The 26,897-nt window shown below is 39.5% G+C and overlaps 1 protein-coding gene across 1 annotated transcript in view; it reads right to left on the bottom strand.

The window, feature by feature from the left end:
• Nucleotides 1–15,561: 15,561 nt before the first annotated feature.
• The window catches only part of txnrd2.2 (thioredoxin reductase 2, tandem duplicate 2), a 101,304-nt gene continuing 89,968 nt past the window's right edge, over nucleotides 15,562–26,897 (bottom strand). Inside the window, exons 14-16 of the mRNA XM_041203186.1 lie at nucleotides 26,401–26,493; nucleotides 18,508–18,677; nucleotides 15,562–16,573 (exon numbers count right to left, since the gene is read on the bottom strand). Coding sequence (XP_041059120.1) covers nucleotides 16,450–16,573; nucleotides 18,508–18,677; nucleotides 26,401–26,493 — 387 coding nt within the window. The 3' untranslated portion in view covers nucleotides 15,562–16,449. The remainder of the gene's footprint in view (nucleotides 16,574–18,507; nucleotides 18,678–26,400; nucleotides 26,494–26,897) is intronic.

Genomic DNA, 26,897 nt, shown 5'->3' with positions numbered 1-26,897 from the left:
ATTGTCGTATGAGGAGAGATTAGACCGACTCGGCCTGAACTGACTGGAATTTAGAAGAATGAGAGGGGATCTCATTGAAACATATAAAATTCTGACAGGGCTGGACAGACTGGATGCAGGGATGATGTTTCCTCTGGCTGGGGGGTGGATCTAGAACAAGGGATCACAGTCTCAGATTATGGGGTAGGCCATTTAGGACTGGGATAAGGAGAAACTTCTTCACTCAGAAGGTGGTGAACCTGTGGAATTCTGTACCACAGAAAGCTGTGGAGGCTAAGTCACTGAATATATTTCAGAAGGAAATTGATTTCTGGACTCTAAAGGCTTCAAGGGGTGTGGGGAGAGCATGGGAGCATGGTGTTGAGATAGAGGATCAGCCAAGATCGTATTAAATGGCAGAGCAGACTCGAAGGGCCGAATGACCTACTCCTGCTCCTATTTTCTTTGTTTCTACTGTACAGCCTAGATTTTTGTGCTCATGTCTCTGGAGTGGGACGAGGAACCCACAACCTACTGACTCAGAGGTGAAACTGTTACTCACTGAGCCACAGCTGGCATTATAAGCCATTACTTAAGCACTTTGTTCAACAAAAGAAACTTGCATTTATTTAGCCCTTTTGATAAACTCAGGATGTCCCAAAATGTTTCATAGCCAATTTTGCATATTTTGAAGTATGGTCACTATTGACATGTAGCAAACATGGCAACGAATTTGTGCACAGTAAGGTCCCACAAACAACACAAATAAATGACCAGATAATCTGTTTTAATGATATTGGTTAAAGGATATATGTTGACCAGCTTTCCCCTGCAAGCAGGAACTCCTCCATGTCTTCCACATCAAAATATTTCATAATCTTAAAATCCTCCATCAGGTCAACTTTTGGCCTTCTCTTTTCTAAAGAAAGGAACCCCCAGGCTGTTCAATCTTTCCACAAGGGAAGAGAACCTGTCGTTCCCTTTCCCTGGCTTGGTCACAGTCAACAAAGGGCTTTGGAAGTGATGTTTGGAGATTTTTCATAGTAGGACAGCTTTATGTGTGTTTATGGATTGTGTGTAATGGGCAATCTGAAGGGCCTGTGCAGAGAGAGCTGTTCTCAGAGCAGTGGGTTCAGATAGGCAGGGTTGTAAGATGAATAGCTATGCAAACAGCACCTTGTTTTAACATAGAGGTATTTATTTGGAATTCACTGCTGAAAAGCTCTGGGAGGACAAAGGTTGTGAAATGCTGTTCAATTATATGCCCTGCTGTAGCATTTAAAAGAATTAGATTGACAATTTAGTCATTAGAATCTCCATTATTAATTTTATTTTTTGTTTAAAAGGATGATTTAAGCTCTTCACCCACCTCCCACCCTCCCCTCCCCCAGTCATGCCAAAATGCGTCAATGGTCTGTTCATTGTGGTATAGAGACACACAGCGACCAAAAGAGTTTGATCTGTGGTCTGCGCTGAGTTAATTCATCTCAGGTTGAGGAGTATTTTGAGGGGAGGGTCTATAATTGGCTTCAGTGTCTCACTCTAGGAGTGGGGGGAGTGCTGTTCACCAACGATAAATGTGCCAATCTTTTCGAGGCTCTGGTTGGGACTCTGAAAGCTGCGAAAAAGAAGAAGAGGGTTAACTTCACTGAAGAGCTGCTCCTTCAAGGAGTTCATGACAATGTTGACATTGTCTTAGAAGTTGACTGAAGATGATCTGAATACTCCAGATTGCAACAGCAGTATGAGCAACATCTTGAATCTCTGGGATAGGTTCAAAACAGTACTGACTTTGAGTGTGCCTTGGAACCACAAGGTGGACTTTTTTAAAGATGTAATTTATCATAATATTGAAATTTTGGATTTCTAATTTGTGTATTTGGGTTGTGTGAAATTGGAAACTACAGCAATAAAGTAACGTCAGTAGAAAAAAAAGTCTCATTCTAGGAGTGGGGGTTGGAACACACCATGGAGTGAGGAGAAGAGGAAGGGGAGAGAAAGGGGGAGCAATTACAACAGCTGCTCCTCCAGCTCCACAGCAATACTTTTTATATTAAAAATAATTCCCAGCTACCTGTTGATGGGAACTGCTGAAGAACCCTGAGTGAGGTTGTTCTGTCACCTGCCTGCTTATAGAAAACAACTTTCCAAAAATGTTCTTCAAAAAGTGTTAGGCCTTAATTTACAAATTAAACTGGCCTAATAGATGTTTTAGGCATTGCCCAGGACGTATACAAATGTAATAGTGGGACCTAACCTTTCATAGATCGGCTGCAGTCTGTCCCACTGTTAATTTGGTCTGTATTATGCCCATTTTACATCAGATAATTAGGCATCCCAATTTCTATCTCTAAACATCTTCCTCTTCCAACCAATGGGGTCAGGGATAAAAGTTCAACGGTTGCTAATAGCTCTATGAGCCCCTGTGCCCCTCCTCAATAAATTTTGATCTATTTAACAGTGTTAATTGGCCCCAATTAAACACCTTCTCTGAGAATCTGTTCCACATTCTGCACTAACCTGTGAAAATAAGCTATGCTAACCTCCAGACTTGCTTGCGGCTTGTGCTTTTTGTTCTTCTGTTCTCTAGTCCTCTGTTCGTTGGCCAAGTTAAATATTTTGCTTACTTTGACCTTAAATATATCTTTCAGTAAAATAAGTGTAGCTTTACAACGTGTGTGATTTGATTAGATCAATTACTTTTTACTCAAGTCTGACTAATACTAGGGATACTTATGTGAGGCTGTGTAGTGGAAGGATTTGTGAGCTGATTAACAATTTGACAGGTCACGACTTGGGATTCTCTTTTTTTGGCTGCAATCGTTTTTAGACGTCAGCCAATAGATTGCCTTGTCCTCTATGGTGGGAGAGTTTCATGGGAATTCATAACTGATACACTCTTACCCCCACATTCAGAACCAGAATGCCTATCACTGTTCATCAGGGTAGTTAGGAATGGCCTGGAATGCTGCAGTCATTCTACCACTGAACCAAAGGCTGGCTGTCTTTGAAAAATGTGATGAGGTGATATTTAAGTCCAAGTCTACTCTTCTTTGCTCCCATTAAGCTGTTTCTTCAATGAGTGCAGTACCCTGACTTACACCACTCTTTCTGCCAATCCATTCCAACTGTTCATTACCCTCTGTGTAATGAAAGTGAATCAGGGAGTGTTTTTAAAATGCATTTTTGGGATGTGAGTTACTGTTGGAAAGGGAATACCAGGAATTGGGTTCATCATTACTGGGATGCATCTTCACTATATGGATTCCAGCCATACAAGAAAGTAGCTCACAACCATCAGCTGGCCAAGGGGCATTTGGGTTAAATGTCAACCTTGACAGCAATGCCCACATCCCAAGGATGAACCCTGTTTCTACCCTGAATTTTTTCTTCATTTGCATATACGAATTAGGAGCAGGAGTTGGCCACTCAGCCCCTCGAGCCTGCTCTGCCATTCAACAAGATCATGGCTGATTTGATTGTAACTTCCCACCTACCCCCAATAACCTTTCACCCCCTTGTTAATCAAGAATCTATCTACCTCTACCTTAAAAATATTCAAAGACTCTGCTTCCACTGCCTTTTGAGGAAGGGAATTCCAAAGACTTTGTACCCTCTGAGAGAAAACAATGCTCCTCACCTCTGTTTTAAATGGGCGACCCCTTATTTTTAAACTGTGACTCCTAGTTGTAGATTCTCCCACACCCTCTCCACATCCAACCTGTCAAGATCCCACAGGATCTTAAGGTTTCAATCAAGTCACCTCTTACTCTTCTAAACTCCAGTGGATACAAGCCTCGCCAGTCCAACCTTCCCTCAAAAGACAGCCCACCCATTCCTCTGAACTGCTTCTAACTAACTTACATCTTTCCTTAAATAATACAGTGGCGTATCTGAAATGATCGTCTTGGATTTAACTTCTCCCATTTTATTCCTCCATAAGAAACCCTCTGCAACATCTCTTCAAGGCTGGAGAGACTGACTCTTCAGGTTGCAGTGCTGGTTTTGCTGCCAAAAGGTGGGGCATCAGTGGCCAGTTCATGAAAATCGTCGATTGCTCTTAAAAAGACAAAGGGTGAAATTTTATGGTCCCATGGCAGCAGGAAGGGTGGGTGGGGCTGAAAAATGTGGCGAGACGTTCAAAAGTCCATTGACTTCGGCGGGACAATAAAATCCCGCTGTCATAAATTCCACCCAAAGTAACTTTAATCCTGGAGTTTAAAAAAAATTAACCACTGTGGATGATTCAGGAGTTTTCATTTAAGTACCAGGAAATGTTTGGGTTTACATACATAATATATATTTATCATTCTAATGTGATTAAAAGAACTACTTTGTTGCAATTTATATTTCAATGTTTTTCTTTGGAAACAGACAAAAGGCAAAAGGAAACTACATTAAACCTTATGCAGGAATATCTGTAATGTTTTTAAAATGAGTCACAATTTTATCATCTGCAGACTATTCAAACACCACAAAAATATATTATTTCAAACCCAAGAAAAGGATTTAAACTGTTACTTTTGAACGTTCCATTATTTTGATATTTAAATCACTTTCATGTGGAATTTTAGGTGAGATGGTTTTATGTAACATAAGTATATTTTATTTCAATTAGTAACATTTTCAAAATGCCTGGTTGTGTTGCCAATGGGTCAGTCCCAGTTGGAGCAAAGGAAGGTGACTGAGTTCTAATCTGTACAGTAAAAGCCTGGCAGAAAGACATGTGCATGGCTCTAGCTCAGCAGATATTGGCCTCAGGAATGGTGCACAGCATCTAGTAATTTAACGGAGGGCAGACAGAAATGGGAAAAGGTAATGATGCACATTTTTTAACAGTGGGAACAAAAATTGATGAAGATAAAGACACAATCATTAAATGTTGTCTGGGGGTGGTGGGGGCGGGGGGGGGGGAGATGGTGGGGGGTGGGTGGATAAGAAGGGATTTTAAAATTCTTATCCTTGTGTTCAAATCCCTCAATGGTGTCACTCCCTACCTAGCTCTGTAACCATGCCAAGATCTCTGCGTTTCTCTATTCTGGCTTCTTGAGCATCCCTATTTTTTATCGCTCCGCTATTGGTGGCCATACCTTCAGCTGCCAAGGTCTTAAGCTCCCTAAATTCTCTCCCTAAACCTGCCCACCTCTTCACTTCCTTTTGGATGCTCTTTGACCAACTCAGGCCTGCGTCGCGCCCAGCAGGAGAAACATTTAAGGTATGGCGATAAGGATGATGTGCAAGGGTCCGCCAGCCATAACATGGAAAATGCATAAGGATCCCAGTAGCCACAAGAAATGGGACATCACAACAAGCAACAGAACTCCTCAGATACCGATTAATCTGGAGAAGGATATTCAAAGATGAGGTGATGTGAAAGTGAAGTGAGACAGTTATCTCTTTCACTGCCGGACAAACAAGAAAATGTCTTCCTAACTGAAACCAGGCTCACTGGTTTGAACAAATTGACTTCAAGACTCTGTTTTCCCCTAAATTATTTCTGCATTGAGTATCCTTCAGTCCACACTAGGTGGCCGTGCCTTCAGCTTCTAAGGTCCCAGCTCCTGAAATTCTCTTCCTAAATCTCTCTGTCTCTTTCTACTTTTTCCACCTCCTTAAAAACTACCTCTTGAATTCACAGAATCACTGAATTGTTACAGTGTAGAAGGAGGCCATTCAGCCCATCATGGACATGTTAATTTGTACCAAGCTTCTGCCTTTTCCCCATAATCCTGCACATTGTTTCTAATTAAATAATCATCCAATGCCCTCTTGAATGCCTCCACCACACTTGCAGGCAGTGCATTCCAAACCCTAACTACTCGCTGTGTGAAAAAGTTTTTTCTCACCTTGCATTTGCTTGTTTTGCAAAACATTTTAAAACTGTGCCCTCTGGTTCTCGATCCATTTACGAGCGGGATCAGTTTCTCCCTATCTTCTCTGTCGAGGCCCCTCATGATTTTGAAAACTTCTATCAAGTCTCCTCTTAGTCTTCTCCTCTTCAAGGAGAACAGACCCAACCTCTCCAATCTTTCCTCATAACTGTCTCAGCCCTGGAACCATTCTCGTAAACCTCTTATGCACTCTCTCCAATGTGTTCACATCCTTCCTATAATGTGGCACCCAGAACTGTACACAGTACTCCAGCTGAGGTCTAACCAGTGGCTTATATAAATTCATCATAATCTCCCTTGTCTTGTACTCTATGCCATCACTAATGAAGCCTAAAATACTGTATGCTTTAGAAACAACTCTCTCTACCTGCTCTGCCACCTTTTATGACTTATGTACATATATACCCAGGTCCCTCTGCTCCTGCACACCCTTTAGAATAGTATCTTTTATTTTATACTGTCTCTCCATGTTCTTTGTACCAAAGTGTATCACCTCACACTTCTCCACATTGAACTTCATCTGCCACCTATCTGCCCACTCCACCAATGTGTTAATGTCCTTTGAAGCTCTACACTGTCCTCCTCACAGTTTACAAATCTCCCAAGTTTTGTATCGTCTGCAAGTTGTCCCCTGCACACCAAGATCTAGATCATTTATATACATCAGGAAGAGCAAGGGTCCAATACCGATCCCTAGGGAACGCCACTGTAAACCTTCTTCCAGCCTGAAAAATACCCATTAAACCATTACTCTGTTTCCTATCCCTCAGCCAATTTTGAATCCACATTGCTACTGTCCCTTTTATTCATTACCTTTAACTTTCTTCACAAGTCTGTTGTGTGGCATTGTATCGGATGCCTTTTGGAAGTCCATATACATCACATCAAGAGCCTTGCCCTCATCAACCATATATGTAACCTCTTCAAAAGATTCCAGTAAATTAGTTAGACATGATTTTCCTTTAACAAATCCATGCTGACTCTTCCCAATCAATCCAATTTTTTCCATGTGACTATTAATTCTATCCCGAAGAATTGTTTCTAGGAGTTTCCCCACCACCGAAGTTAAACTGACTAGTCTGTAATTGCAAGGCAGATCTTTACAACCTTTTTTGAACAAGGGTGTAATGTTTGCAATTCTCCAGTCCTCCAGCACTTCCTACAAATCCAGGGAACATTGAAAGATTATTGCCAGTGCCTCAGCAATTTCCATTCTCACTTCCTTCAATATTTTTGGATGTATTTCATCTGGTCCCAGTGCCTTATCAACTTTAAGTATTGACAGCTTATCCAATATCTCCTCCTTATCAATTTTAAACCCTTCTAGTGACTGAGTTTCCTCCTCTGTCACCATGGCCTGAGCAGCATCTACCTCGTAGGTAAAGATAGATGCAAAGTATTCATTTAACACCTCAGCCGTGCCTCTTGCCTTTATGTGTAAATCCCCTTTTTGGTCCCTAATCAGCCCTATTACTACCCTTTAAGCCTTTAGTCTCCAGTGCCAAATAGTTCCTTCTTTGCTTCAGCGTCAATTTTTGTCAACACATGAGAAGGCCATTTGGTTAATTGCACCAAGGCTACTTTAGATCAGATCTTGTTGCTGTATAATAAGCTAATAAGTTTTTGGGATACAGTAAGATGAATAATTTGAGACATGACAAGTGTAATATGTGTGGGAGAGACAAATGACTTTGAACTAATGGTTCCCAAAACTCTCCACCAGTAGGGGTTTTCTCCTGTCTGTCTGTTGTCTGGTATAGACTAAATGATAGAGATTGATTACCCTCGTTAGTCAACAGCTCCATTGTCAACATATCACGTTGATTTCCGGGGATGGTAGATGGTTAATCTAGATCCTAAGTCTTGGATCCTGAATGAGCCCATTACCCTTTCAGGGTGAGGTGCTGTTACTTGAGTTCACCCTCACATATTGTACATATCCGTATTCCTAATAGAAGGGAAATATTTCTAAACTATTAAGCCTACGTAATATAAAGTGACTACGCTCCAAAAGTAAGTTATTAATTATAAAGTGTTTTGGAATGTCCTGAGGACATGAGAGGCTTTAATGAAATTCCTTCTAAATATTGGCAAGCCAACATTTTTGCAGAGCTCATCAGAAAGCCAAGAGCTAAGACTGATATCAAGAGTCCTCCAGGGGTGAGTAGAGTACAAATTAGTCTTAAGTAGAATTTTAATTGGTTGAGATTGGGTACAATAGAAAAATCATATATAGTCTACTAAACGTGTTCGACATAATCCCACATACAAATTACATTGTTCAGCAGACACTTAACAAGCACTGTAGGGTAGCAGCAAATTGGAGCAGTGCCTTGCAATGATGAGATTGATACAGACTTGTCATTTTCCACAACACTGAATTACTACTGTCGGTATTGTTGTTGTGGGGATGTGTTGAGTGAAGGGAAATTCATTGCCAGACCATCTCCAGAAAATACCCTCTGAAAATGTAAGCAGATTGTAGTTGCTGGATTCCTTCCAAGTTCTAAATCAGTCCTCCTCACTCAATATGTTTATAAGAACTTAAACTATTCATAACTTCAAGCTACTGAAATTGGGCATTCTGGACAATATTGAAGTAAAATTGGCCTGTTACTTTTTAAATTGATAGATTTTTGTTAACCAAGGGAATTAAGGAATGGGGCAAAGGTACATATTGGAGCTATTTGGAGGTCAGCCACGGTCCCATTGGATGGACGGAACAGGCTTGAGGAGGTAAGCCGCCTACTCCCTGTTCACATATTCCTAAAATGAAAGGGGAGCAGACATGCACAGGGACAAATTGTGCAGCTACCTATTAATGCCATCAGTGTCAGTTGTGGCTCAGTGTTTGCATTCTTGACTCTGAGACAGAGAATTGTAGATTCAAGTCCCACTTCAGAGACTTGAGCACAACATCTAAGCTGACAATTCAGTGCAGCACAGAGGGAGTACTGCAGTGTTCGAAGTGTCGTCTTTCAAATGGGAAGTTATACCAAGATATAAAAGATCCCAAATCACTATTCAAAAAAGCACAGAGGAATTCTTCCTGGTGTCTTGACTGTTCTTTATCTCTCAGCCAACATTTAAACCATTTGGATATCCAGCATCCGCAGTTTTTTGTTTTTATTTAAACCATTTTACCTGGTAATCTATTTCATTGGTTTCAGTGGGAGCTTGCTGTGTACAAATTGGTTGCCCTATTTCCTACATTGCAATAGTGTCTAAACTTCAAAGAATCAGTGGCTGTAACAAGCTTGGGGCTTCCTGGCATTGTGAAAGGCACTATACAAATGTATTTTACCTTCCCAGTCTTCTTTTTAAATTTTTTGATCTTGCCATTAAATTCCTCCTATTCGCACAGGCGAAGGTTGTGGTACCTGCCTGTGGCTGGAGAGAAAGATAAATGCATGCGTTTTAAAATATTTATTTATTTTCAAACATTTACCAACAGGAGACAGCCTAATCTAGGTCATGAAGTGGTGAGCATCCATCTGTGTTCCCAACAGTGTTGGTAGGCTGATTAACATCGGACAGAGACAAATAAAGGTGCTCCATCCGATCTGTAGCTGTGCATGTATGAACAGTTGCCCACTTCCCCTTCATATAGTTCTACTTTTTGGAAGTCAGATTGAGAATACATCCATATTTCCCAAAATAAAATTAATTTCTATGTTCTCAAATGCCTACATTTGAAGACCACTAAAATGAAATTCTAAGGAAACCCAATGCCTGTTCTTGGAGTGATGAGCATGAAATAGCACATGAATTAAGACAAAAGAACTCATATGAAAGTTCCAAAGAAGATTTATATTAGATGTGAAATGTTAACTCTGTTTCTCTCTACACAGATGTTGCCAGACCTGCTGGGTTTTTCTGGCACTTTTTGTTTTATCGCATATGAAAGAAAGAGTTGCATTTATCACCTCAGGGCATCTCAATGCTTAGATCCATTTGGGAATTGTAGTCACTGTTGTAATATAGGAAGTGCAGCAGCCAATTTGTGCACAGCAAGCTCCCCCAACCATAATGACCAGATAATCTGTTTTTTGTGATGCTGATTGAAAGAGAAATTTTGGTCAGGAAGTAGTGCCACGGGATCTTTTACATCCAACTGAGAGGTCAATCAGAGCCTCAATTTAATGTTTCATCTGAAGACAGCACCTCCAACACCACAGCATCCCCTCAGTACTGCATTGGAGTGTCAGCTTAGATTTTTTGTGAAGTCTCCAGAGTGGGACAATGAACCAACAACCATTTGACTCAGGTAAATGTGTCACGGCATCGATAAAGCTCATTGGCTTTGGAAAAAAGAAACATAATCTTTCAAATGGCTTATGAACAGGGTTCATTTGAACACACCCATAGAGAACATCTTCAATTGAACACCATTGAGGCTTCATTCAATCATCAAATTCTCAGACATTACACGTGTGCATGTTTGGTATATTCATGTGGCGCACACCCATGTGTTTGCATTTGGGTTTTCAAATTCTGGCCCAGTGCTGCAGGCTTAAGAAGCTATCCTTTGTGTAGCATTCTTCCTTTATTGTTGATTTGCTTAGGGGCTTAATTTTGAATTGAGAAATAGACTTCAGCAAACATTTAGAACAATTCAGTCTCTGCAAATTTTGATGTAAATTTCAGTATGTAATTGACTTTCTGTGATGACTAATTAATAACATCACTGCCAGTGCTCAAGGCTCAATTTTTCTTCTGATTGTATTTTCAGGTTAAGTAATGTGCAGGCTCCTGTCCACTGTGCACATTGTCAAAATCTTTTCTGTCAGTTACAATAAATGGAACTCCTAACACAAATGTAATGTCAATGTTGTAGCTGAATTGAAGTAATATTTAAATTGTGTTTCTTAAGGTAAATATTATACTGTATTATTTAAATAGGGGAAACTAGTTTCAGAATTTCTTTCAAAAGCTTTATTGACAGTATCAGTTAACTTTTGATCTACAATAATTCTGACAAACAGGCACAATTGGCCTTTATTAGATCAAGTGCCGTTGAGATAAGGACTTGTTATTGTAAAGTATGAGGCAACAAGAACTCCACACATGTAGAAAGTAAGCAACGTGGGAGGAATGAATGTTTTTGTTGGTTTGCACAGTTAAAGCAAGACATTGTGGGAAGTAGCATATCAAAGGAAGGCACTAATGAAAGGCTTGGAGCTTTCTGCTATAGGACCCTTGGTATTCTGGTCATGGGAATGGGGAGGATAGTAAACGGACTGAGAAGATGTGAGGAGTGACACAGTGAACAGCTATAGACAATCTGTGGGAGGTCAGAGAAATGTACCATTAGCTCAGTCTGAAGGGAGGTGTTGACGAGCTTGCCACGGTTCAGCTTTCGCTGATATACGGCAATTTGCTTCTGAAGAATTAACCATGTTTTCATCATGCTAATGTCATTACAATATTAAGCTGGCAACTCCCTTGCTACTTAAAAGGGTTGTCAAATTTGTTCTTGGTTATGCTTCAATGATGAAAGTTTCAGGGGATATTTTATATATATATACATAAATAGATATATAAATGCCTAATGGGTGGAACAAAAAGCAAAGTATTCTGAGGATGTGTGTAAAACTGAACTAATCAAACTGTAAAAAGAAGCAAATCAAACTGTAAAAAGAAGCAATTCTGCACAAAGTCAAAATCCTAGTGGGCCAAATATAGAGGCACATGATGCATTTAAACCCTTACCAGCTAATTTACAAAGCAGTAAATAGGTGCATCAAGAGAAATGATGGATTTAAACTTTCACCAACTTTGAATGGGGGATGGTAATTGACCCTTTTCACAATTGAGTGACAATGGGATATTTCACAGTCTCTTTATGAAACAAATGCATCAATTGCTTGTTTGCTCAAAGATTTTCTTTACTTCCATTGACTATATATAATATTTAAACATAATCTCAGCAGCAACTTTATACCCAATTTAAGAGGTTGACATCAGTGCATCACAAATGTTCTGCAGAGTTCATCATTCAGTGACATTTGTTAACTTGGTATTGCCCAATGTCATGAAACTATAATTCACATATTATTATTGTGATTTAATGCAAAAGTGGGTTAATAGTGGGGTTGGATAGTTTGTGTGTGTTTGTGGGGTGGGGTGGGGGATTTAATTAAATTGGAGGCAGCTGGCCGGGAGGTTTTTGAGTCATCAAAAAGAAACTAGGTTTGAAAGGCTAAATATGTAAACAAGACTGAAATTTTAGAATGTGAGGTGTAAAGAAGATTTGCATTTTTAGATAAATTAGGTTAGTTTGAATTTCAAAGAGATGGTAAATTGTTACACTTAGCCAGAAGTAGCTAAGCCAAACAGTGTGTTTATTTTTCCCAAAGGTTACTGATAAAATTAATACGATGAAAGATTTATATTATGAGAAAAGTAAAGTTGCAAAAGCCTATGGGAACAATGGAATTTACATTCAAAAGGGAGAAACATGTATAAAGGAGATGAGGCTATGTGCAAGAGGAGAAGGCATTCTAAAATCTAACACAAGTGTGAAAAGTCTCCAGCCTCTGTGCTTCAAGTTGCTGTCTACAGGAACCGAAGCTGAGAAAACTCACTTTTGAATTTGACTGTTCAGGGTAGTGTGTGGCTTTGCCTGGATCTGTTTAAATCTGCTTGTTTTTACTGTTGCCTTAATGGGGGTATAACTGGAAGCCAGAATAATTAAGGGTTTTAGGAGTTATTATAGAAGTGATTTGGAGACCTATGTATGTGCTTGAAATCTTTTTTCTAGAAATTTATTTTTCTAAAAACCTCTGAAGTCATGGTAGTCTTATTACTTCTGAGTTCAAGGCACGCATCTTAAAATAAAATATAATTGCAAAACGGTTGTGACCACGTGATCAAGTTTCCCTTGTGGATTGGATCTGCCTGGCACACATCATCTGCCACATCATAACACTCAAGTTTATACCAGAATATTCCTTGGGGGCTAGCGTACTCATCTGATGCAGCAAGAAGGGGGAACAAGAAGAGAAGGCAAATAGGGAAAATTAACAGAAAGAGGGGAAAATAAATAAAGCTACCAAATTTAAAAATATAGACTACTGTGCATATACATAGGTGGCGTGGTCTGCTGCAAGATGGTGAAATATAGATTCGCCTTTTTCAACTAAAAAAGCTTAAGGGACAGCCATTCCCTGGTTAATTTCCCTTGACAATGCCTTGACCAGAGTTGACCAGCCTGGTTTGAATTTTAACAAAAGCTTGGCAGTTAACTGTCCCCTGCTGTATTCTCCATGGTCACCACTTGCCAACCAATCAGCACTCTCTTCACATGCAGTATAAATTGTTGTCTCTTTACTGTTGGTAATCCTGCACTTTGTCCTGACAGCATGTCTCTTTTTTTCAGCAATAAAATCTAAAAACGAAAGAACCAAAGTCCAAAGTTCATAAGTTGGAGGGGTATCTAATCAAAGATATATAAAATGATTAAGGGATCTGATAAGGTGGATACAGAGGAACTATTTCCTCTGGTGGGGGAATCCAGAACAAGAGAACAGAAACTTAATCCAAAACAGTTGTTTGGGCAATACGAAAACTTTAGCAGTACAGCACTGAATTTATAAATGGGTTTGAATTGTGATCTCTGGTGCTGGTGAAACTTGCCAACTCTCTTTAGGCTTGTTTCTATTGATCTTGGCCAAGACCACAGCCACATTCTACAATAATGGAGTGTCTCTTTAAAAATCTGCCCTGGCAAACCTACTTGTTGCCAGCTGACTGTCTAAGGATAGTGATGGAAGTTACTAAGTTAATAAGGACTATACCTGTCCTTGTTCCTGACAGAGGCAATGGAAGGATGCAGGAAACTACATGGCTTTAAAGGGAAACTACTCACACAGAAATCACAACAATTAGTGCAAAAAGTCTGAAATAAAACTTTTCTGAGGAATGTGACTTAATTAGTGATACCATTTTCCTTCATCATAAACAAGGAACATTGTCTTTGACTTTGTTTGGATTATGGCAGTCACACAGAGGAAGAACATTTAGACTTATATAACTCAACTGTTTAGAGAGCTCTACTCAGATTTAATCAGCAGTCAGGTTGTATTTCACATGCAGCTTGTTAAAACCGACTCTCCTACACTGCCTTTTTTGACAAGGGCACTGTAAATTCTTCACAAGGGCTGCATTGTCTAATAATATAAATGTGTTAGCACTGTAAATTACAGTTCTCCTTCTCCCTTCCTGTGAGAACCAACTACAAGGCACTATTTGGTTTATAAAAGACCTTGAGCCGTGTCAGACGCAAGTGATGAATCCAATTTTCGCTCTGCCTCTTTAAGCCTCAGAAACTTGTGCTCATAGCTAACCAGCAGTAAGTTTGAAATTGAATGGTCAGTTACAACATAGTGGCAATGGTGCTAGGAGGAGGCCATAAAAATGACAGCACAAGAAGTGGCCCATAACACTAATGCAAGCTCCTCACTGGGGATCCTTAAAAATGCTCCCTCTAATCTCCCTTCTCCATGCGCAGTCTATTTATTGCACTGAAGGATTCTTTTATGATTACCATGCATATATGCATCTTAAAGGGGCAGCTGCTTAGGCACAGCTGGCATGGCACTTTCCCAGGTTGCTGCAGAACAGCGTACCTGCTGATACAGAAGAATATATTTTAAAACTTCCAACAATATAATCTGAAGGAATGAGACTCCATGTTTGGTAAATATTAATTTTCAGTGCCATAGAGGTTTGTTTGGCAGTAATTAAGCTTCTCACACTTAATATTCACTTACGCTTGACATGGACTAGCTCTGGGTGCTGGTGTGTTTAGTGGGTAAATACCAATGTTTCCTAGTATTCCCTGGTCTAGTGAAGCTTATGAGGGAGCAGGGAAACTCAGCAACTTCTTGATTTCTACTTCAGTTGTGCATGCATAGAGATGAGAAGTTATTGTCCAATTTACTCCCTTATAATGGTAAATGCTGTTAGCCTCACTGCTATTCCTACCGCAAAATCCAAGCAGTTGTCTTAAACTAAAATTTCTTTTTAAAAATGGTGTTGAATGCATTATATTTTGTGCGTTTTGAAATTTTCATTGAAAATCTATAAGACAATGAAAGATGGAACGAAATTTTCACTCCCAGTCATCGCTGTTTACCCTCAAGAATCTTCATGAAACTGATTTAAAAAAAAGCTGTCTCCTCAAGATAGCTGTTGGATGTTGACAAGGAGCTTGACATGAGCTTGCTTACAGCAACAGTAAATCTGTAGAGAACAAGTACGAGTCAATGGAGAAAACCAAGACTTTTAATATGTAACTCATGAATCCAGCAATGGCCAGAAACGCACATTACGCTGATCAGCTGATCCAATGGCCAGAAAGTAGGAGATTAAAGCTCACTCAGCTATGAGGGCTATTCCTCTTGTATGACGGGTGCAACTTTTCTTTGGTCGGTGACCTGTAATTTTACAAACGGCTTGTGCTGCACTCAAAATGAGCTTCGAAAAAGGTTGAAAACTATTTCAGATGGATGGTGTATCATTATGATTTCCCTCAGAGAACCAGCACTTGTACAATGGGATGAATGACCTCAATTTAGGATGTAAAACTCTATGTTTCTCTACTAGAAGTGCAACAATGGAATATGAGACACGACAGATTTACTTTTCCCACAACTGACCAGTTCAAAATAACAAATATGAGACAAAACTGTAATATCAGTTTATTTAAATTTCTATATATATATATATATATATATATATATATATATACTTTCTAATGCCAATCAGCATCAGACCAGTCTATCCCATAATATGGGTTTACAAACAAGTCATCATTAACTGGCACATGTGTAGTCTGACTATACTATGTTCATATAATATACATTTATCGTGCAAAATGCATACCAGTTAACAGCAATAGTCAAACCACTTTTACTTTTTCTCCAATTATCCCTGAACAGCACACCAAAATCTCTGGCTCGTGAACTGGAAATCTTTCACAGAACAAGATAAAAAGGCACATTCAACAATTTCTGAAAAACATTCTTGCCTATGGTATAGAATTAAAGTACATGCCAGTTTCCATTAAAGCAATCCCACACCCTCCCAAGTTTACAGCTAAAACAAATACAATTGGCAACCCACAGTTTTGCAATACTGAGTTACAAATGATTTCCATTCCGGATAATTAAGCGACAATATTACTCACATCCAGCTTTATAAACAGACATCCCCCTCTGCTGGATGATTTAGGAATTGTTCTACTTTCACAATAGGACACATGCATGGACCCTTAAGGATTGCATCAAAAAAAAATATCATTTTGATTGCATTACTATAAAAAGAAATTGAAAAACAAAATGTCACTTCCATTCATTTACTTAATTCAACATTATTTTTTTTTGCAAAGGTCATTGAATGAAACTAGGTCAAACTTTAATAGTTGGTAAAGTCTTGAAATGTCAATAGCCAAAGCCAGCTATAGCTTCGATTTAAGATGACCAGTTTCAAACATGGATTTTTCTCCAGTGTGCATTTTTCTCAAGTGCTGTAAAGTTTTGTGGTGTGCCAGTTGCTTCAGGGATGACATTTAACCTCAGCAGGCTGTGACTGTTGGATCCAGACCCGAGCGCTTGGTGATGTTCAACTTATTCACGTCTTCTGCACAGGTTGGATGGATGCCCACTGTGGATACTAGCTGAGAGTATGTAGCATTGCATCTGGAAAAAAAATGCAAGTTTAATCGGAATGAAATAGATATTTACTAACAGACAGATGGGCTGAGAGAGATGAACATACAATGACATAGAATTTACAGCAAAGAAACAGGTGATTCTGTTCTATGTCTGTGCCAGTGTTTATGCTCCACACAAGCCTCCTCCTATTTAACTTCATCTCACCCCATCAACATGTCTTAATTCTTTCTCCCTATGTACATACCGACCATCCCCTTAACTTCTATTTGCCTCAACTACTCCGTGATAGTGAGTTCCAGCAAAGAATCTCCCAAGTTCTATACTAGATTTATTGGTGACTATCTCACATTTACAATTTCTAGTTTTTGACTCATCATAAGTGGAAACATCGTCTCTTCTTCTCTACATTTACCCATTGAAGTGCACACAGGCTTGCAGACAGCTCTGGAAGCAGATTATGGAAAATGATAGAAAGGTTGGAACTCACAAACGCATCAAATTATTGCCAAAATTTTGATCTAGTTTAAATAAAAGCAGCCAAAGTCTAGCACAGGAAGCATTGTGTTCTTCATCCCTCCCAACAAGACTGTGCTTTTTAACGAAGCAGCAAACTACTCATTACAGGGAGCACCACAAACATATAATTTACCAATGACTCATGAGGAAGCAGATGAATGTGGTTTCTTGGAACTTAGTAATTTTCTAAGTACAATAAGGCGGTGCTAGAATGGCACTAATTGTAATCGCAGCTCTTCTTTTGAAGATGAAGTCATGTTCTTTGGAGTGCTGCTGTTGTATACGATGCTGTGCAGATTTAAGCTCGTATGCAGGAAGAACTCTGAATGAGCTTTACAAGCTCATTGAGCAGAGAAAGTGGGCACAAATCAAAGGCATTACTTCAGGGAATGGTGGGATATAGAGCTTTGAGTCTTCACTTTGCTTAGTCCTTGACTTCAGGCCTGCCCCATGATATGGGGCAGAGGGGAGGAGAAAATGAAGGTGATGGGCTATCTCCTGAACACTCAAATATCCAGGGATTAGCGTGAGCCTGCATGAGTCAAATGCAGGCAGTATGTGGCCCAGATGAAGTTTAAAAAGCAGCATGCCCTTCACAGAAGTGGGTGGGAGGAAAAATGAACTGGTCTGGATGTGGACAGATACCAGCAGAAAAGCACATCAGGCTCTCCGACCAGGCCTCCACCCTTCAAACTCTCGCACTCACTAAAAAGCCCGTAACTTCACCCACACAGATTCCTCTTCCATCCCTTGTATTTTCTGTGCCCCAAAAATTAATCTCAAGCACCTCATGTTCACTTTCAAATCAGGCAATGGTTTTCCCCACTCTGCCTTGGTGATCTGCTCTGACTACACATTCCCATGCATAGTCCAGCTCCCAACACAGCGTTCCTTCATGCTGTTTCTGTTCCATTATTAGAGGTAACCCTTGCAGCCACTAATTTTTTTGCTTCCATGTTACTCATATTGCCACCTCCCTCCCTGATTTAAAAAAATAAATCTGCAACATTTCTTCACTCCCTGTTTTTCCTTTTTCTCCACCTGATTGTGTCCACCAGTTTTCTCATCTTGAATAGGGGCTCCTGTTTGACAGCACCACAGAAATGCAATGTATTGTATAAATGATAAATCATAGTAAAATGTTGCTTTATCAGATGATATTGGAGGTTTGCATAATCCTAAATACAAGTACTTAAGCACTAAAGCTGAACTTAGCTGATTTCAAAGCATCAGTGCAGTACAATAAAAGTACAGCAGCATTGCATTCCGCAGTAACATAAAGAAATAAAAAATGTACAAACTAGGCAGACAAAATTCAGATATATGCTTTTAGTTATTGGAAGTATAAGGGAAGTAGTCCACCAATTAATTAAAGATTGTATATATGTGTATCACAAAGCCACTTTTAACATAAATAAAAACCCAAATTCTTATCATCTTACTTTATTCCCAGTGCAAATCCTTGAATGACCTCTCCGGCATTTGGTCCAATGAAATGAAGCCCAAGGATACGCTGGTCACCTTCACGTAAGCAAACCATCTTGATATAGCACTGGGTGGCATCTCGTTCAGCTACTGCAAACTCCAGTGGTTTGTAATATGCATGATAAACCTAATCAAAGCAAGAAGTCAAAATAATAATAGGGACAATGAAACTATACTTCTAAGTCAACATATACACGATAAGCACATATGCATGTATATGTGTACATTATAAATATATTAATGTAAATATTTTGTGTGTGTGTATATATGTATATAATATATAAATATATATATATATATATATATATATATAACACTCCCCCATGCATACATAATAATCTCCCCCGGTGCAGTACATGCTGTATATGAGAATTAAGGACCCCCAAGTGTTGTATTCAGGGTATCAGCATGAGAGAATCAGGGTGTACAGATGCAATATAGTTGTCATTTCACAGTGTTTATTCCAATAATTCCAATACAGATTCTTACATTCACATTTATAACAGAATCTGTCCATGTAAACTAAAATCAAGTCACTTAGACAGGTGGAGGATAATTAAAGGAAGCCAGCATGAATTCATTAAGGGAAAACCATATTTAATGAACTTGGAGTTTTTTGAGGAGGTAACAGACAAAGTTGATAAGGGCAATGCTGTTGATGTGGTGTATGTAGATTTTCAGAAGGCATTAGATACAGTGCCACACAACAAACCTGTGAGCAAAATTCTAACTCAGAGTAAAAGGGAAAGTAGGCACTTCAATAAGAAATTGGCTGAGCGACAGGAAACAGTGAGTAGTGGTAAACCGTTGTTTTTCAGATTGGAGGAAGGTTTGTAGTGCAGTTTCCTGGGGTCAGTGTTGGGACCCTTGCTCTTCCTGATATATATTAATGAACTAGACTGTGGTGTTCAGGATTTCAAAATTTGCAGATGATACAAAAATTGGAAACATTGTCAACTGTGATGATGATAGTCTTGAACTTCAAACAGACTTAAACACGTTAGTGGATTGGGCAGACAAGTGGCAGATGATGTTCAATGCAGAGAAGTGTGAGGTGATTCATTTTGGCAGGAAGGATATGGAGACACAGTATAAACTAAAGGGAGAGCCTTTAAAGGAACTGCAGGAACAGAGGGACCTCGGTGTATATGTCATTGAAGATGGCAGGGCATGTTGACAGAGCAGTTAATAAAGCATAAGTATCTCAGGTTTTATTAACAGGGGCAAGGAGTATAAGAGTAAGGAGGTCATGGTGAACTTGTATAAGACAACAGTTAGACCTCATCTGGAGTACTGCTTCCAGTTATGGGCACCATACTTGAGGAAGGATGTGAAGGCATTGGAGAGTACAGAGGAGATTCACAAGAATAATTCCAGGAATAAAGAAATGTAGATATGAGGATAGATTGGAGAGGTTGTGGCTGTTTTCCTTGGAGAAAAGAAGGCTGAGAGGAAACTTGATTGATGCATTCAAGATCCTCAGGACGGAGTAAATATTGAGAAACTGTTCCCACTCAAAGAGTATCAAGAACTAAAGGGCACAGATTCAAAATAATTGACAAAAGGAGTAAAAGTGATATGAGGAAAAACTTTTTCACTCAGAGGGTGGTTGGAGTCAGGTTTGATCAAGGTATTCAAAAGGGAATTGAATTGCTATCTGGAAAGAAAGAACGTGCAAGGCTACGGTAATAAGTCAGGGGAGCGGGACTAGGGAGAGTGCTCTTTCAGAGAGCCAGTGCAGACTCGATGGGCCAAATGGCCTCCTTCTGCACCCTAAAGATTCTGTGATTCTGTAACAAGTTGCTCATGCTCCTGCCATTGGTATTGTTGCAGGGCCTCTACTAGTGGGAGGGTGCCGTTATAACATGACAAGTTTACATCAGCAGTTTCCATTATAAAAAGCTGACAGGAAGTGACTTTGGGCTTTGTACCAATATCTCATGGTAATACAAGCAAGGATTCAGGGACAAAGTGTAGTGCATATGTAATTCAGTCACCATTTTAAAACCATACAATCTGTCCTTATTTATATATTTCCATTACAAATCTGTGTCCACATGCATAATGGCAATTGTCTGTATATACTTGTTACATTGTAATCAGAGGGACATTAGAAATTCAATTTCATAACCCTGTCCTCCGTTCTGTGAAAATGATCAATGATTGTTAACCAGGCATTACACTTCAGGGGAACCAACAAACTGGCAGCACTGTGGAAGGGAACTTGAGGTTGGATTTAACTAAGGGTTGGGCTCACTGATAGATACCTGGTGGTCAGCAGTGAGGATAAGGGCAAGGCCTGGGATAGAAAGCATTGGTTGAGGGATCCCATGTGTAGCAACACTGGTTTGTGACTTTTCAAGACATCTCTGTAGACATAGAATTTGGTGTTTTATGATTTTTTTCTTGCTCTGTCTGCCACTGTGTCTCTCAACTGTGAGAAAACATAAACATTCTAATTACTATCAACAGAGTGCAGGCAGTAATTATAGCTTTCAAATTTGAACTCGTTTCCGGTATTGGACTGTTTGCAATTTCTAACTGCCAAAATAATAGATGATCACGTGAGATAATTAGAGGCAGTTTTGCTCGAAAATCCAACACATTTATTTTCAATAATTGACTGAATTAAAATGAGGAAAACACCTGATTTGCCTGGATTTCACACATTTTACTGAAGTTTATTGGACTTAAACAGTTTCAAGAAAGGTGTGTATTCAGTGACCTGCATTTTTCCGAGCATCAACAGTTGTTATAGAAAAAAAACATAATTTGTTTAAAAAGAAAATAGAAAATTAACTGCAAAAGTTTGAAAACTTGTCCTCTATTCTGAAAAGCTTTTGAGTGGAACCTGCTAGAATATGCCAACTATATAATTGAGTGGTACTAACGCATCTTAGGAAATTAAAATCATTGCACATGCTGTGACTCTCACCTCCAGCTCACAAAATCACAGGTATGTAATAAATTAACATGTCCAAGGCCTGGCTTTTGAGACAGCCTAAAGCCTTCAGACAAAACCTTCAACAAAAGGCACTGAAAAGCATCCGAAGTTTTACCCACTGCTCTCTTATTCCTCCATTTAACAACTCATTGTGCTCTAAGCAAATGTTCACAGCTCACTGATTTAAAACGTGGAATAATCTTTGTTTCCCTTGCTCTGAATCCTTTCCATTTCTTCCATGTCTTTTTTAGAAGGGCATTGTTCAAAAAAAATAGGGTACAATACTTCACATTTACCCTGATTCTTGTGCGCAGTATCTGCATCGGTGCCTGGAGCCAAGAGTGATATTACAACAATTCCTTTAAGCTTACCACTCTCTGAGCAAAGAGCAGTACAGCAAGATGTCATTCTACCCTGTTCGAGCTCTTCAACTGAATTGTTTTTCAGTTTTGAACATGCTGTTCACTGGAACAACACATGCAATTGTCAGTCAACTATTACATCTGAATCTTTTGCTAAATGTTGTCTAAAATTATAACCATCTTGTTTTTCATTAGACTTTCTGTTTAAGGACGTTATATCATATTGATTTCCTGTTGTGATTTACCCCAAGTTGATTTTTTTTAGATCATTTAATTTTACCCATTTTCCCCCAATACCTTTCTTTTCTATACAATGCATCACCTGCAGCCATAACAACAACTTGCAACTTGTGCCTGGAGCATAGTAAAATGTCCCAAGGCACCTCAAAGGAGCACTACCAAACAGCACTGGACACTGAGCCACAAAAAGAAATATTAAGACAGGTGAACAAAAAACTTGTTCAAAGAGATGGGCTTTAAGGAGCATCTTGAAGGAGAGAGGGGTAGAGAGATGGGGCGGTTTAGGGAGGGAATTCCAGAGCTTAGGGCCGAGGCAGCTGAAGGTATAGCCACCAAAGGGGAGGTGACACCTTCATGAAGGTCACATATGAAAATTGTGCAGCTGAAGTCACTGCTGAAGATGTTTTCCCAAAACCATCAATTTAGAAGTATTACTTGCATTTGATACCTTTGCTTCTTACTAGTTATCCAGCTAAATATTTTGGCTCTTTTATTAAAAAAACTTTGATTCTGGCCACAAAGCTCTTATGAGGCACCTCACCAATTGCCCCCAATACCACCACCCACCAGGCACAACAGATCCTCAGAATTCCAGGTATGACAAGGCTTTATATACCTGCATTGGTTTAGAATTTCTTATCCTTTTCTCATTAAATGTCAAGTTGACTCCTTTATAATATCTGTGCTTACATGGAAGTGCCTATTGTACAGGCACACTCAAAAACAAAAACTGCATTCTATCAATTTTTGCAACATTTTCTGTTTTATATTATATTGAGTCTATTTTAAAGTTGTACTTTTCTCTACAGTTAAAATCATTTAAGCGCACGATCCTATGAATATCAAGGTAACAGTTTCCTATAGTCCTTTGCGTGAGGGACCTGGGTGAAGATGATCACACTTGGGCCTTTTGACAGCAACAAAGCTGCTGGGGTTAATGGGTTCAAACTCACATCTATTTTTGAAACACAGGTTTCAATTTCTTATACTTTGCTCTTCTATTATAGCATACAGATATCAGTTATGGTTCAGTGAGTAGCGCTCTCACTTGAGTCAGAAAGCGATGGGTTTTCATGTCCCAATCCAAAGATCTGAGCACACAATTCAGTCTTTTGTGCTGTCTTTTGGATGAGACCCTGTATTTCCTCTCAGATGATTATATTTCAAAGAAGAGCAAGGGAGTTCTCTCTAGTGCCCTGACCAATACTTATCATAGAAACTAGGAGCAGGAGTAGGCTATTCCGCCCTTTGAGCCTGCTCCGCCATTCATTATGATCATGGCTGATCATCCAACTCAATAGCCTGCTCCCGCTTTCTCCCCATACCCTTTGATCCTTTTCACCCCAAGAGCTATATCTAACTCCTTCTTGAAAACATACAATGTTTTGGTCACAACAACTTTCTGTGGTAACGAATTATCCCTCAGCCAACATCACTAAAACAGACTGTCTGGTCATTATTACATTGCTGTTTATGGGACCTTGCTGTGTGTAAATTGGCTCCGTTTCTCCTGCATAACAACAGTGGCTGTGCTCCGTAAGTACCTTATTGGCTGTAAAATGCTTTGGGACATCTTCAGAATATGAAGGCGCTTTCCTGTCTTTTAACCTCTGGAACCTACATTTGACTCTAGACCAAATGAAAGTGTCCTCTTTCGTAAAAGCAATCCTTTTTAGGTGTGGTGTTTGGAAAGTCTCAGCTCCTAGTTGGCTCAGGTCCAAAGCACTGAACTGCCTACAATTCTTCAGTAGCCCAGAGTCTCGCTCAGGGAAGCCACAAAAACGTCTGGCACATGAAACGGAAATATTATGCTGGCACTGTGGAGGTGTTCCTCTGAGGGTGAGATTTTGCCCTGCATTTAATCAGTTGCAAACCTCATTTGCAAATGTTTAATGTTTACACTTAGTGCAAAAGTGAAAGCATCCTATTTCTTAGAACTGACATTACTACTTAGTGGGAAAAATTAAATTCCTTTCCTTCCCAACTAGAGTACAAAAGCGAGGAAGCTATGGTAAGCCTTTACAAATTACTGGTTAGGCCTCAGCTGGAGTAAGGCATCCAATTCTGCACCACAGTTTAGGAAGGATGTCAGAGAGTTCAGAAGAGATTTACTAGAATTGTATCAGGGATCAAAGATTTCTTGAGAAGATGGGGCTGTTCTCTCTACCGCAGAAATGGTGAAGGGGAGATTTAATAGAGGTATTCAGAATTATGAGGGTGTTTTTTATATAGACAGGCAGAAACTATTTCCACTGGCAGGAGAATCAGTAACTAGAGGACATAGAGTTAAGATTATTGGCAAAAGAAGTGGAAGAAAAGAAGGGTAATTTGACACAGCATGTTCCTTAACTTGTTTGTAATTGGCAGAGTACAGACCATAGTCAACCAGCTTGTGCTTTCAAAACCAAAACAAAACATCTGTTAGACGTGATTCTGCAATTGAGCAGCACTTGCTGAACAATCCCAAGTGCACTAATAGATGCACCAACAACCAACTTAAGACAAGCAGTTGAGCTTGTAACATGGCTCACTTATGCTTGCGAGAAGTTGCTTTCTCCATGACAACACCTCGGCCAGTCAGAGTCAATGTGCCAACCAATCAACGCCCTTTTCTCTTGTATCATAAATTGTTAAGAACATTTGAAATTTGGCATGCTTGTGTTTGTCCTGATTAGTGCAAGATGAAAAGCTTTGGCAACATGTCTCTCTTTTCAGTAATATTGAAGAGTTTTCTACACAGCGAGTGGTTATGATCTGGAATGCACTCCGCTTGAAAGATTGGTGGATTCAGATTCAATAATAGCTTTCAAAAAGCAATTTGAGATATAGCTGGAAAGGAAAAAAAAAGCAGGGTTATGGGGAAAGAGCAGGACAGTGGGACCTAATTGGTTAACTCTTTAAAAAGTTGGCACAGGCACGGGAGACTGAATGCGCTCCTTTTATGCTGTGAACTATTTGACGACTTATATTCACTTAGACACTGCAAACCATCAGAGGACAGGTTAAGGCTCAGACAATTTGGCATCAGATTCCATCTGTAGAACTTTTAATCTGAATCAGTGGATCTCCATAGAAAAAAAATGTTCAAACTGGAGTTTTTTGCTCCTTAATTTTCCCAGCAAAGGAGCTGCTAGAATATGGTTGTACAAGCACTGGATATTCTCTGGTGCCTCATTTAAGTTGTCAATCTATATGTGGGAGCCTTGACAGGAATGCAGATGACTACTCAACTGCAGAGGCATCACATCCAAGTTCCATCCTGTTCTCTCCCAGCATTCATACAAGTTCAGTTCCAGCAGAGGCCACCAGATGGCAATCAGGACTTGGTGCAACTTCTGGCTCCATAGCAGAGTCATGCAGAGGCCAATCACAGATCCCAGCCAGCATCCCGGCTGAGGTAATCTAAATCACAGATTGAGGAACGATTCTGAAACTGCGTCACTGAACAAACTCACTGAACTAACAAGGGAGCAACTAAATGCTTATCAATGCAGTTCAATTAAAGTGACTCTGCAGTTATCATGCAGTCTGCTCCTGGAAATTATAAATTATTTATTGTGCTTAAAAACTTAAATTATTCAAGAAATTGAAGCAAACAACATAAATAATACAGAAAAATTGGAAACCAGATTATCAGTTAATTTGAATTCAGTAGAATGTACAGCACCAAAATTGCCCATTCAGCCCAACTCATCCATACGTGTTTATGCTCCACATGAACCCCCTCCCACACCTGTTCATCAAACCCTAATTGCAGAATTTTCTATTCCTTTCCCATCTAAGTGTTTAGCTAGCTTCCCCTTAAATGCATCAATCAAGAACTAAGAATAAGGCTGGATTATGAAGACACTCTTTGAAAACTCTCTCTGACCAAAGTTTAGGTCATCTGACCTAATACCTCCTTAAGTGGCTTGGTGTCATATTATTCTTTTATAATACTCCTGTGAAGTGCCTTGGAATATTTTATTCTGTTAAAGGTGCTGTATAAATATAAGTTGTTGTTGAATAAGCCTACGATATCAAATGTCCTGACTTTGTATTGCAGTGTCCAAGTTTTCTGTCCTTGAGAGTCACTTTAGGTGCAAACCCTGAAGCCTCTTGGGCCACATATAAAGTTGAACCAAATGTTCTCACTAATTTACATTCCTCAAGTTCTGGTTACTAACTGATCTTGTCTGGTGAGGCCACAGCTGCAGGAACATATCTTTCCAAATCTGCAGGCTCACGAAACTCAAAAAGGACAATTCAATGAGTAAGAGGGCTATACTATAGTTCTTATTTCTTATACTTCCTATACTTCTTACCTCGATGTTGTCCTCACCATGGCGCTGTACTGCCTCTTCCTCAGATAAGCCTACACAGCCATACTCCAATGGTGTGAAAACTGTTGTAGCGACCTAAATATATAAGGTAAGCATTTCAACTGGATATAAGCAGTAAGTTACTAGGTAAAAGCCATCATTCCAACCTCATCACCCCAAACCATTGGGTCATTCACTCAGGTGGACCTAAAAGATCCCATGGCACTATTTCAAAGAAGAGCAGGGGACCTCTCTCAGTTGGCCAATAGTTATCCCTCAACCCACAAAAACAGCTTATCTGGTTATTTAACCTCAGTGCTGTTTATGTGCAAATCGGTTGCCGCATTTCCTACAGGACAATAGTGACTGCACTTCAAAAGTGCTTTATTAGCTATAAAGCACTTTGGGGCACTGATACATTGTGAAAGGCACTATACAAATACAAGTCTTTCTTTTTCTTTCCAAACGAGTGTGTGCCAGTTGGCCTGGTCCCTGATATC

The sequence above is a fragment of the Carcharodon carcharias genome, chromosome 13 (genome assembly GCF_017639515.1).
Source record: "Carcharodon carcharias isolate sCarCar2 chromosome 13, sCarCar2.pri, whole genome shotgun sequence".
In the NCBI taxonomy this organism is placed as follows: Eukaryota; Metazoa; Chordata; class Chondrichthyes; order Lamniformes; family Lamnidae; genus Carcharodon; species Carcharodon carcharias.
Note: the sequence above shows the minus strand (reverse complement) of the source record. Positions and strands in the feature narration are given on the sequence as shown.